The following is a 13,142-nucleotide window of genomic DNA, read 5'->3' as shown; positions in this document are numbered from 1 at the left end:
CCCTGTTCCACGAGCCTTGATGCCCATCAGCAGAGAGCAAAGAAAATGGGATGCGTGCACACATGGAGTTTGGTTCCGCTGTAAAGAAAAATGAAATGTGCAGGAAAATCATGGCTCTGGGGAACAGAGTATTGAGCAAAGTGACCTAAACCTAGAAAGATGACAACGGCCTGGCCTGTCACTGTGCAGACCCTGGTTGTAACAGCAGCTGTGTATGTAAATGAGCACACGTGTGGTACAGACTTAGACTGGACTGGAGCCAAGGGAGGCTGACAGGAGCTGGCGAAGAAGGCCTGGGAAAGGACACATTTGACGTGAAGGCAGAAGAGCAGCCAAGGGGATGACGAGAGAGAGGAGAATGTCCTGCAGCATCCGTTGTGTGAGAATGTCATAACGATGCGCAGTGCTCTGTCTGTCAGTTTGATAATAATGTTTAATGTACTAGGGTCAGTAAGATCAGCCCAGCTGCTGTTAACTATAATGACCAATTTAAAAAGTAACCCAGGAAGGTGTGGTTATACACACCTTTACTGTTAGCACCTGCAGGGCTGAGGCAAGGTCATGAGATGGAGCCAACCTGGGCTACATACACTGGGTCTCAAAACACCGAAAAACAAGCGGAATTTTTAAATTGCTTAGTTGGGAAAGGTCCCATTCACAGACGTGACAAGTGACAGGACAAACGCTTCCCAAGGACGTGACGTGAAAGCCCAGCTGGGGCGTATTCAGCCGGAAACGGAACTGTATGTGGAGAATACATATCAGCTGTATCATTAGGAATCGTTAAGAGAAGGGAGGGGTTGTTGATAAGTAGGGCAGTAAAACTGATATAGTCATCTATATTTTAGTATGTATGAGAAGTTGTGTAGATTAAAAGTACTTATCTTGGAAATTTCTACAAATAAACATAGGATTTTTTTTATGACTTTAAGGTAAAATATTTCTAGACAAGAGAATAAAGGCAAAAGCCAGAAGCGGTTAGTGTCCAGAAAAATCCATGAAATAGAGAAACAAGGCATCACTCTTCATGTCTTATCAGATTGGCACAAATCAGTTTGTCTGTTCCTGCCGTTCGTGAGGACATGAAGCAACAGGGTGTCAGTAGTCTGCCCCTTGCTGCTGCTGCACATGTTTGAAACCATTGAAGACAGTTTCACAATCCCCGGGGAAGCTGAAGATAAGCACCCCTTTACCTCAGAGATTCTGCGTGACACAGCCCTCCCCACAGAAACTGCGAGCATGTGTGAGCAGGAGACCCCACAGAAACCGTGAACACATGTAAACAAGGAGACCCCACAGAAACCGTGAACACATGTAAACAAGGAGACCCCACAGAAACCGTGAACACATGTAAACAAGGAGACCCCACAGAAACTGTGAACACATGTAAACAAGGAGACCCCACAGAAACCGTGAACACATGTAAACAAGGAGACCCCACAGAAACCGTGAACACACATAACAGGGAGACCCCACAGAAACCATGAACACACATAACAGGGAGACCCTACAAAAACCATGAGTGTGTGTGAGTGTGTGTGTGTGTGAGCGCAGACACACACACACACACACAGAGAGAGAGAGAGAGAGAAACCATGAATATGTGTAAGCAGGTAGACTCTCTGTATAGAAACTGAAAATGCATATGAATAGGAAGACCCAGAAAAGAATGTCATTGATGTAAAAAGTGGAGACAGCTAGAGAATGGAAGACAGGCTAGATGGGGAGAAAATGTTTACAAAAGACGGATCTGGTTAAGAACCACTCACTACCTAGGGCATACAAAGAGAGACGGCTCAGGTTAAGAGCACTGGCTGCTCTTCCAGAGGTCCCGAGTTCAATTCCCAGGAACTACAGGCTGGCTCACAACCATCTGGCCTGCAGGCATACATGCAGACAGAACACTACATAAATAAATAAAACGTTAAAAAAAAACCAAAAACCTCTTTACAAAAGTAAACAATGTGGATTTAAAAACGGCCAAAAAAATCTAAACAGATACTTCACCAGAGACTGTAAAAATGTGTGAAAAGATGCACAAGGGCCTGTTACCAGGGAAGTTCAAATTACCATAACTACAAGAGATTCTGGGGAGGGTGGGCAGTGGTGGGAACTCCATCCATCCTGAGTGGGAGTCTTACATAGTACAAGCATGTGTGAAGACAATTTGGCGGTTTGTGAGACTGAATTTGTTTGCTGGGGGCTTTTGTAGTGGGGGTTGCGGGTTTTGTTTGTTTTTGAGACATTCTGTCACAAAGGTTGGCATTCTGTCACGAAGGTTGGCCTTGAACTCCTGGTCCTCGGAGACATGCGCAACAAGCCTGACTCCAAGCTGTTTTGTGGTTTGTTTGTTTTTAAAGCTATACCCTAGGCTTAGCTTTTCAGTTTGTGTTGTTTTTAAAAAGGACACAGAATAATGGGTTACATTGTGTCATTTTCTTTTCCTTACATATATAGCATTATGACCCCCCACCATAAAATGATTTCATTGCTACTTCATAACTGTAATTTTGCTACTGTTATGAATCGTAGTGTAAATATCTGATATGTGACCCCCAAAAGGGGTCTCAGTCTACAGGTTGAGAACCACTGCTATAGAGGCTGAGGCAGGAGAATTGAGAGCTCCAAACAAAACTCACCAGTCCTCACACACAGTTGGGAATTTTCCTTCCTGTCAGGATAGAGTCCAGCTCTCCATGGTCGTCACCCCTCACACTGGCTAGGCAGTCTTCATACGGTCTCCTCAGAGTTTAGGGGAAGATGATCCCAGAAAGTTTGTGCCAAGGAGGGACCCATAAATTATAACTAAGTTCATGTGCATATGATCTTTTCCTGTTAAGTCCTCAGTCCTCAGCTGTGCAGTCTCCTGCTGCAGAAGTTTCCAGAGTGAGCATCATTGACCAAAGAGATGCTAAGGTTTCCTCTCCTGACCTTAGGGAGCCCCTCTCTGTAGTGTGAGTGGGGCTCTGTCTCCTGATCTTAGGGAGCCTCTCTGTAGTGTGAGTGGGGCTCTGTCTCCTGACCTTAGGGAGCCCCTCTCTGTAGTGTGAGTGGGGCTCTGTCTCCTGACCTCAGGGAGCCCCTCTCTGTAGTGTGAGTGGGGCTCCTCGAAGCCGGGGGAGAACAGGTAGAATCTTCCCTGTTGTCGCTCTCTCCACTTAGAGCCAGGCCTGCGGTGCTGTCTGGCCCACTGGGTCGGTCTGGAGACGGTCCCCTTTCCTCCTGTCCTGTAGTGTCCCCGGTTCTCACCGCCGGCTGCGGTGTGTGGTCACGGTGCATCTGAAGGTTATGCTCCCGTTCCACAGGCCTTCAGTTAGCTCTTGAGTGGAGAATGAAAACAGACACACTGTCTCCTCTTTTCCCTTGGAATTCCTCTTCTAGCAATGTACAACGCCTGCCGTGACGTGGAGGCCCCTTCAAGTAACGAGAAGGCCTGGGCCTCCTGTGTGGGAGAGACGCCAGTGCCTGCAACGCCACCAACTGGATTGAGTACATGTTCAACAAGGACAACGGGCAGGCGCCGTTCACCATCACTCCTGTTTTTACAGGTAGGATGGCGGCTCTCTGGCTTGATGTAGTTAGGATTTTGCTTTAAAACCCAGGAATCAATCAGCTATAGAAAGACAAATTCAGAGAGGTAAGTAGGACACTCGTCCTGCCTGGTTAACTTAGGGCTGGGTGAGAAAAGGAATTGCTTTCAGGGATTGGTAATGTAGCTGAAAGAATGAACCGGTGTGCGGTGTGTGTGTGTGTGTGTGTGTGTGGTGTGTGTGTGTGTGTGTGTGTGTGTGTGGTGTGTGAGTGGGTGGGTGGGTGTGGGTACGTGTTTTCTGAAGGCTGAGAAGTGTTTGCTCAGAGTGGAAGCCAGGCACACCGAGGACCCACCTTTTGTGATAGGTGCGCTGGAAGATCAGGGCACACTCTGCACAGGGTTGTTGACGTCACAGCGTTTCTAAGGGATCTAGCTTAGCTGAGAGTGTTTGCCTTGGAGTCTTCAGGAGCTAGAGGCAGAAGAGCCGGAAGTTCAGGGTTATACAAAGCTACGTATGTTCTAGGCAGCTTGGCCTGCATAAGGTCCTGTCAACGCCCACCCCATCCCACCCCCCAAAAAACCCAAAAGACAGAGCAACAAGGCATAATGAGGGGTACCCAGCCCTTCCGTTCCTAGTCTTCAGTTGTATCCCGTGGTGTCCTGTGTGTTTCCCACTGGGTCTAACTATAATCACAGTTAGAACGTATTCTCATGAGGTCCTAATTCAGCGTAATTTCTTCCTGTAGATCTTTCTGTCCTTGGGATGGAGCCCATGAGAAATGCCACCAAAGGCTGCAACGAGTCTGTAGATGAGGTCACGGGGCCATGTAGCTGCCAGGACTGCTCCATGGTCTGTGGCCCCAAGCCTCAGCCTCCACCGCCTCCTCTGCCCTGGAGGATCTTCGGCCTGGACGCCATGTATGTTATCATGTGGTTCACCTACGTGGCGTTTCTGCTGGTATTCTTTGGAGGACTGTTGGCGGTGTGGTGCCACAGGTAAGCCGGTTGGTTTGTTTTTTTCCTTCAAGACAAGAGCAGAATTGCCCAGGTGGCACCTTTAGCTCACAGTTGACATTAGTTAATCCAGACAGGAAATAAATATCCACATGGATGCCTTTCCCTGGTTATCTTATGCCCGGCAGCTAGTAAATAATCAGGTTTTGTTTAGATATTTAAACATTTGAAGTTAGCTTACTGATTTATTCAAAATGGTGTGTGATTTCAGGCGCCTTGCAGTAACTGAGGCAGTCTGTGTAAGCCATGTCTGATCAAACTCTAGTTACGTGTAGTACTACAGTCCTGTTCTGTGTTTGCATCTTGTTTCAAGGCAGTATATTTGTGTGCGTTCACATGTGTACACGCATGTGCATACGTGTGTATACAAGGGTCAGTTTTGCTCAGTTGCCCTCTACTTTGTTTTTTGGGACAAGGTCTCTCATGGCCTAGAGCTGACCGGTTGTGGAGGCCGGCTGGCGGCAAGCTCCAGGGACCCACCCGTCTGCCTCCTGGTGCTCGGATTGCAAGTGTGTGCCCCCGTGGCGTTTGACGTGTGTTCTTGGGGTCTGACTCAGGTCCTCATGATTCCATGGCAGGCACTTTGCAGACTAGACTGTCTCCTTAGCCCAAGACAATACAGTTTTAGTAATTCTATTGTGAAATAAAGGCTGCAGAAATAGCAAAGTTTATGTGTGCATGTCCTGAGCTTCATGTTACATTACAGCTAGCAGAACTCATAGGCAATGTTCAGAATCCAAAAATAGCATTACCATAGTGTTCTGAGCTAAACCACAGACTTTTCCACATCTCACCGGTGTCGATGAGGTCCTGCCCACTGTTTGCTTCCAGGACCCCACAGTACATTCGTTTTTTAGTTTTATTAATTTTCTCTATTGCGGGACATTCCAGTAGGAATTGGTCATGTCTTTCCATTGCCAGCATGTGATGCTTGCTTGGCATTGTGTTGAGGTTGTGTGTGGACAAGAGCATTCAGATGTGGTCATGTTTCTCAGCCCACCTTGGCAGGGAGTCTGGTGCCCTGGGTTTCAGTGAGGTTTGCCTGGATTACATAGTTACGGTGGAGCTGCTGGGTCTGCACTGTGCAGTAGAAACCCCACTTTGGGATTGGAAGTTTCCTTGGAGGAGGAGCTACCTGAAAACGGCTGACTCTGTTTCTCCTCAAGCCAGCCGCTGCTGTCCACTGGTCCTCTGAAAGGATGGCGTTTGCCCCATGGTGATTACAGGTCTCTCGCTCTCCCTCGTCACCTACTGATCGGAACTTCCTTCACTTACTCAGCGGTGTGCCTTTTAGATGTGTGCCTTGTGTGGACTGCGTCTGATACGGTGCATTCGAGTTCTTTCCCATTAGCTCACGTGTTCTTTTGACGTGCTCCCAACCCCAGGCTCACTGGGTACTTCCTACCCTGGGCCTGGACTCCTCCTCCACTTCAAGGAGTTTCTGGTCCCTTTGTTGGAGAATGGCATTGAGAGCCTGACACTAGGGAGCTTATGGCTACTGGAAGTGTTTTAAGGACCTAAAGTGACACCTGTGGGCTCCAATGTGAAATTACCTTTGTCATTCATTACTTCCTCCATCTTCTCTGAGGCCGGTGAGCCCAGACTGGGAAAGCAGACAGGGAGCGGGGACCCTGTAGGAAGTGAGCTCTGCATCGTCACGAATCTGCTAACCCCACCTCCATGCCTCTCTTTCAGAAGACGCTATTTTGTGTCTGAGTACACTCCCATTGACAGCAATATCGCCTTCTCTGTGAACACCAGCGACAGAGGTAAGAGGTGTGTGCGTCGAGGGTTATATTGGGCGGAGAGCTGTGCTCCTTATGTGAGGAGTGGAGGAGAGCCGTGCTCCTTACGTGAGGAGTGGAGGAGAGCCGTGCTCCTTATGTGAGGAGTGGAGGAGAGCCGTGCTCCTTACGTGAGGAGTGGAGGAGAGCCGTGCTCCTTACGTGAGGAGTGGAGGAGAGCCGTGCTCCTTATGTGAGGAGTGGAGGAGAGCCGTGCTCCTTATGTGAGGAGTGGAGGAGAGCCGTGCTCCTTATGTGAGGAGTGGAGGAGAGCCGTGCTCCTTATGTGAGGAGTGGAGGAGAGCCGTGCTCCTTATGTGAGGAGTGGAGGAGAGCCGTGCTCCTTATGTGAGGAGTGGAGGAGAGCCGTGCTCCTTATGTGAGGAGTGGAGGAGAGCCGTGCTCCTTATGTGAGGAGTGGAGGAGAGCCGTGCTCCTTACGTGAGGAGCGGAGGAGAGCCGTGCTCCTTACGTGAGGAGTGGAGGAGAGCCGTGCTCCTTACGTGAGGAGTGGAGGAGAGCCGTGCTCCTTAGTGAGGAGTGGAGGAGAGCCGTGCTCCTTAGTGAGGAGTGGGGGGGGGGGGGGGAGGAGAGCGTGCTCCTTAGTGAGGAGGGGGAGGCCGTGCTCCTTAGTGAGGAGGGAGGAGAGCCGTGCTCCTTACGTGAGGAGTGGAGGAGAGCCGTGCTCCTTATGTGAGGAGTGGAGAGCCGTGCTCCTTACGTGAGGAGTGGAGGAGAGCCGTGCTCCTTACGTGAGGAGGGAGGAGAGCCGTGCTCCTTAGTGAGGAGTGGAGGAGAGCCGTGCTCCTTACGTGAGGAGTGGAGGAGAGCCGTGCTCCTTACGTGAGGAGTGGAGGAGAGCCGTGCTCCTTATGTGAGGAGTGGAGGAGAGCCGTGCTCCTTACGTGAGGAGTGGAGGAGAGCCGTGCTCCTTACGTGAGGAGTGGAGGAGAGCCGTGCTCCTTATGTGAGGAGTGGAGGAGAGCCGTGCTCCTTATGTGAGGAGTGGAGGAGAGCCGTGCTCCTTATGTGAGGAGTGGAGGAGAGCCGTGCTCCTTATGTGAGGAGTGGAGGAGAGCCGTGCTCCTTACGTGAGGAGTGGAGGAGAGCCGTGCTCCTTACGTGAGGAGTGGAGGAGAGCCGTGCTCCTTACGTGAGGAGTGGAGAGCCGTGCTCCTTATGTGAGGAGTGGAGGAGAGCCGTGCTCCTTACGTGAGGAGTGGAGGAGAGCCGTGCTCCTTACGTGAGGAGTGGAGGAGAGCCGTGCTCCTTACGTGAGGAGTGGAGGAGAGCTGTGCTCCTTATGTGAGGAGTGGAGGAGAGCCGTGCTCCTTACGTGAGGAGTGGAGGAGAGCCGTGCTCCTTATGTGAGGAGTGGAGAGCCGTGCTCCGTACGTGAGGCGGCGTAATAGTGCTGAGGACAGCGAAGTAGAGGCAGACGTAGCTCCTCCCTTTTGGCAGTGGCCAGGCATCAGTGTGGCACCTTAGAACCAAGTAATTGATAGTAATGACATAATTATGGACTGAGGGCAGAGCCACAGAAGCCCTGAGGGCAGAGTTGAGTGGAACAGTCCCCAGAGGGTCCATCCTGAGCAGCCAAGGAGACTGAGTGACTTAGCTGAGAAGTAGGCAGAGGCTGTGGGGTCCGTGAGGAGCAGGTGTGGGGTGACCGTGTGGGCCGTGAGGAGCAGGTGTGGGGACCGTGAGGAGCAGGTGTGGGGACCGTGAGGAGCAGGTGTGGGGGACCGTGAGGAGCAGGCGCGGGTGTGGTTCCGTGAGAGCGGGTGTGGGGGACCGTGAGGAGCAGGTGTGGGGACCGTGAGGAGCAGGTGTGGGGCCTCAGGAACTCAGCCCGTGATCGTGAGTGAGCAGGTGTGGGGACCGTGAGGAGCTCCGTGAGGAGCAGGTGTGGGGACCTCAGGTCCTCAGGTGTGGGGACCGTGAGGAGCCCGTGTGTGGCCGTGACTGTGAGCAGCAGCGAGCAGCTGCGGGATTCCAGCACCTGTAGCACTCAATACTTTCCCTTCTCTCCCTTCCCTCTCTCCCAGGGGAGGCCTCATGCTGTGACCCACTCGGAGCAGCGTTCGACGGCTGTCTGAGGCGCATGTTCACAAAGTGGGGAGCTTTCTGTGTCCGAAATCCCACCTGCGTCATTTTCTTCTCGTTGGTCTTCATCGCTGCGTGTTCTTCTGGGCTGGTGTTTGTCCGGGTCACCACCAATCCTGTGGAGCTCTGGTCAGCCCCTCACAGTCGGGCCCGCTTGGAGAAGGAGTACTTTGATAAGCACTTTGGGCCTTTCTTCCGCACAGAGCAGCTCATTATCCAGGCCCCCAGCACCAGTGTTCATATCTATGAGCCGTACCCCTCAGGATCCAATGTGCCCTTTGGGCCGCCACTGGACAAAGCGATTCTGCACCAGGTAACCTACCCGTTTGCAGTCACCGCTTAGCCACGGAGGTTTCAGCACTGTTCTCCTGTTTCTTTCTGTTGCTGGGATAAACACCCTCACCCACAGCCACGTGGGGAGAAAAGGGCTTTGATGGCGAAGTGCGGCAGGAGCCGTGGAGGACTCTGCCTGCTGGTTGTCAGGCAGGCGTGTGCTCGGCTAGCTTTCTCATTATGAAATTCAGGACCACCTGCCTGGGGAATGGTGCTGCCCATAGTGGGTTAGGCCGTCCAACACCACCTCACTATTAAAGACAGTCCCCTACTGATATGACCCTAGATGCCAGTCTAATCTAGGCAATTCCTTAATTGAAATTTTCTCACCAGATAACATCTTCTATTAGAAAATGCACACATACACATAAATGGTCACAAGGCATGTATACATAAAAGGTCAAAGCGGGAAGTAGTGTATTTTTGGCAAGGGACAATGTCAGAAGACCAAGAATTTGCTGGGAGAAGGGTGAAGGATGATTTTGTGTCCTGTGTTGAGGTCTGTTATGGTAATGATACCTCCTTCCCAGAAACCGCTAGCAGGAGCTCTCCATCCCCGTTTTCTGTTAAGAGGGGCCATTGGCCCTCACCATGCTGTGGTACAACCTTCCCCCGTCCTCCGGAGTATTTGCTCAGAGCATCTTTATCGTCTGAGTTCTTAGGGCAGTGTGGTTGGTGACCATCTAAGGAAGCCTGACATGTTTCTGGATTTTCTTACTTTCAAAATCCTTCAGGTTCTTGACTTACAGATTGCCATTGAAAGTATCACTGCACCTTATGGCAATGAGACCGTGACACTCCAGGACATCTGTGTGGCCCCCCTCTCTCCATACAACAAGAACTGCACCATTCTGAGTGTGTTAAATTACTTCCAGAACAGCCATGCGGTGCTGGACCACCAAGTCGGCGATGTCTTCTATGTATATGCCGACTACCACACGCACTTTCTATACTGTGTACGGTAAGTGGCAGCGGCCATTCTTGTGCCCTGTTGGTACTTGAGAACTTCTGTTGCTTACTCTTTTCATAGGACTTGAGACCCGGTAGGCAGAGCAAGATGTGCCTTGAGAAGCTCGCATTCTAATGGAGGGAGAGCAACCATAGACAGATAAATCTTTGCATTTTGCTTTGCAATGGGGGCCTCTGCTAAAAACATCGTTCTTAATTTAATACAAACCTCAGACCACTGTGATGCCGCTGAGCAACACAATTCCAGGGGACACAGTCTTGCAACAGGTCTGCCGCTGAGAGAGACAGTTATGTGGTGTAGGACTGTAGACGCTGCCCTGTCAGGAGGGGTGAGGCGGTGAGGAGGGCACTAAGGCTGAGCAAAAAAGGCTTGGGTTTTGTGTGCCTTAGACTATAGAATTGTACAAAGGGGAAGAGAAGGAGGGGGCCTGTGGATACCGGAGGAGAGTGTCCGAGCAGCATGAGCTCTCTCGGGGGGACGAACCTGGGAAGAGCAGGCACACGTCAGCCGCTTACAGGTTCATCCTTCCTCCCGAGGAGCCCAATGTGCTTTTCTTGTTCTTCAAATAGAACCTCTGTCCTTGAGCTTAGTTTTAATGCATGCAGCCCCTTTCAAGGAGGTTCCCTTTGTGAGGCTGTGTGTCAGCAGCTTTGTAACTGGGATTAGTCATCCAGTTGAGTGACCTGTGAGGGAGCCAGCTTGTCAGGAAGAGTGACTTGACTCCTGGTTAGGCCTGCCATCCCTGAGTGCTCTTGACCTGGGCTGGACAGGTGTGTGGTCTCTGATGGGTGTGCAGCTCTGCCCGAGAACTCTCGTAACCCTAAACGGTGTCTGTGTTGGATGTGACTGTTCAGCTGCTGGCTGGCTGTGCTCACTCCTCAGTGTTACTGCCACTGAAGCAAGTTGTTTGCTTGAGACGTGAATACACGTGTTCGTAAGCCCCAAACCATCATTCCTCACTGTGCAGATGGTGGGACAGAAAAAATAGTCAATATTAGATCATTTCTATATTTGGAGGAAAAACTGTTTTCCTGTGGCACAAATCAAAAAATGAAAGTGTGGGAGAGAAGCACACAGACGTCTCATCAGAGTGGAGGCTCAGGCTCGGAGCCTGCCCGTGACAGCGCTCCCGTATGCTGCATGCCCGTGACGGCGCTCCCATGCGCTGCGTGCCCGTGACGGCGCTCCCGTGAGCTGCGTGCCCGTGACGGCGCTCCCGTGAGCTGCATGCCTGTGACGGCGTTCCCGTGAGCCACATGCAGGCGTGGTCTGTAGTCACGCTTCGTGATCTCAGGCCTGTCCCCAGCTTGTCCTTAGGTGGTGGTTGTGTTGTGCATTTTAACCTCTGTGTGGCCTCTCCTCTCCCTTTGTGGTCAGGCTGGGGGTAAAGGACTGTTCCCTGAAATGCCACCTCCCTCCAGGGCTCATCCTGGCAGCTTTGAAGGGCGACGTTATTAGAGAACTTCCCAAGTGCCCGGCTGAGTTTGGGTATGACTGTCCTGAAGTGTCTGCCCAGGCTATTGCACAAACCTGGCTGGCCGGCCTGCTTCCTGTGTCTGGCCCGCTTTCCTCCACTTTGCACATAGCTGTGCAGTGCATCTCCTAGAACTCTGATTGATCCTGCAGTCTCGGGGATAAAATCTGAACCACTCAGCATGGCGCCACTGAATCCTTGTTTCCCCGCACAGCCTGATTCTCATCCTTTGCAGCCCTGCCTCCTCTCCTGGGAGCCTGGCTGTGTGCCACATGCTCCAAGACAAGGCTGACCACCCCAGTCGCCAGCCTCCCGCTTCTCTCTCATGCCTGTGTGCCCCATTCACGAGCACAGTTTATTCCACTCATGATCCCTTTTCACTCAAGACATTTTTATGGTATAGTGGTATATAAAAGTGAGTATAGATCAAACATTTACTGGTGGCGCTGGAGAGATGGCTCAATGGTTAAGAGCACTGGCTGCTCTTCCAGAGTCTCTGAGTTCAATTCCCAGCACCCACATGGTGGCTCATAACCATCTGTAATGGGATCTGATTCACTTTTCTGGTGTGCTTGAAGACAGAGTACTCATATACATAAAACAAATTAAAAAAAAAAATCTACTGGTGATAAATCATGAGATTTGTTTTGAAGCACTTCTTTGGTATACTTATCATTAAAAATGAAAGCAAATTTACATACTAATGAGGTGGGTGTACTCATTTTGACATTGAGAATGAAATCTTGGATGGACATTGTCCAGCAGAGACCATCTTCAAAGCCTTTCAGAGTTGATCAGTATTTTGATTTTACGATGATCAGTGCTCAGAGCATTTCTTCTCATAAATATAAAAATATAAAAGAGCAGAGGTATGTTTGGGGCAATTTTAGAAATTGTTGGAAATACTGACTTAATCCTGAGCCACAAGCCTTTTAACACATTCTATGAAACTTAAGCATTAGTTTTGAAAATGAAACCACTCTAACACAATATGGTCCAAGTCAGTGTATGGTATTACAGTTTGATACATGCCGGCGAACATTCGGGAGGGAAATACTGGAAGGTTTTGTTATCCAGAGAAGAGCAGAAAACTGTGTGTGCATGGTGGCAGTCTGCAGTCTGTAACACACAGTAGTCTTGAATCAGGCTGCGTTTGTTGGTGTGTGCTGTGACGGCATGTGAGGTGCAAAGCACACGTGTTCGGAACCAGGGCTGCATTGACATCACACAATGCGACGTGAACAGACATTGCCAGAAATACCTTGATTCTCTGTCCATTTGTTTTTCTGATAACTTGGTTGTTGAGCGTTCAGAATCTTTCACGGTTTTTAACCCCCACATTTTTTTGTGTGATACCACGTGGGCTCACAAAGCACAGGTGAAGGGACTTCTGTGTCTCTAGTCTCCTTCGCAGGCTTCGTCCTCAGAGAGCTGGGTCTCATGGCTTTACCCCGCTGTCCTCACACAGCACCCTGTGTCACTGGTCTCACTGGGTTGTAGCTGCTCCTGGCTGGTGCCCAGTGGCTTGATCCCCTAGAGGTGGTGACCGATGTCTTACTCGACTAAGGAACCTGCGTGTCTTGGAATGCAGACGCCGCCATTGAGGTGTTTAGGTTGAAGTGTCTTGGAGGTTCTGACTGAGTTTTTCTGAACTTCTGGCAGGGCCCCCGCCTCTCTGAACGACACGAGTATGCTCCATGATCCTTGCCTGGGTACATTTGGAGGACCTGTGTTCCCATGGCTTGTGCTGGGTGGCTATGACGGTAAGAAGCTGTCAGGGTGTTTACAATGCGGAAATCAAGAAGTCTTAATTTCCCATCTCTTGAATCTCAAAAGTATCTCCTTTAGCTTTGGGGTTGAATTTTACTCGGGATTTAAAAGAAGTGAGCCAGGTTTGGTGGTACACACCTAAAAAACTCAGCATTCAGG

The 13,142-nt window shown here is 50.5% G+C and overlaps 1 protein-coding gene across 1 annotated transcript in view; it reads left to right on the top strand.

Moving 5' to 3' along the window:
- Positions 1–13,142, top strand: part of Npc1 (NPC intracellular cholesterol transporter 1) — a 51,996-nt gene that overhangs the window by 17,050 nt on the left and 21,804 nt on the right. Inside the window, 7 exon segments of the mRNA XM_028876685.2 lie at positions 3,382–3,429; positions 3,432–3,548; positions 4,279–4,528; positions 6,242–6,315; positions 8,379–8,749; positions 9,504–9,730; positions 12,876–12,976. Of these exon segments, the coding sequence (XP_028732518.1) occupies positions 3,382–3,429; positions 3,432–3,548; positions 4,279–4,528; positions 6,242–6,315; positions 8,379–8,749; positions 9,504–9,730; positions 12,876–12,976 (1,188 nt within the window).

Source organism: Peromyscus leucopus, chromosome 19 (genome assembly GCF_004664715.2).
Source record: "Peromyscus leucopus breed LL Stock chromosome 19, UCI_PerLeu_2.1, whole genome shotgun sequence".
Lineage (NCBI taxonomy): Eukaryota > Metazoa > Chordata > Mammalia > Rodentia > Cricetidae > Peromyscus > Peromyscus leucopus.
This window is presented reverse-complemented; position numbering and strand designations above follow the sequence as displayed.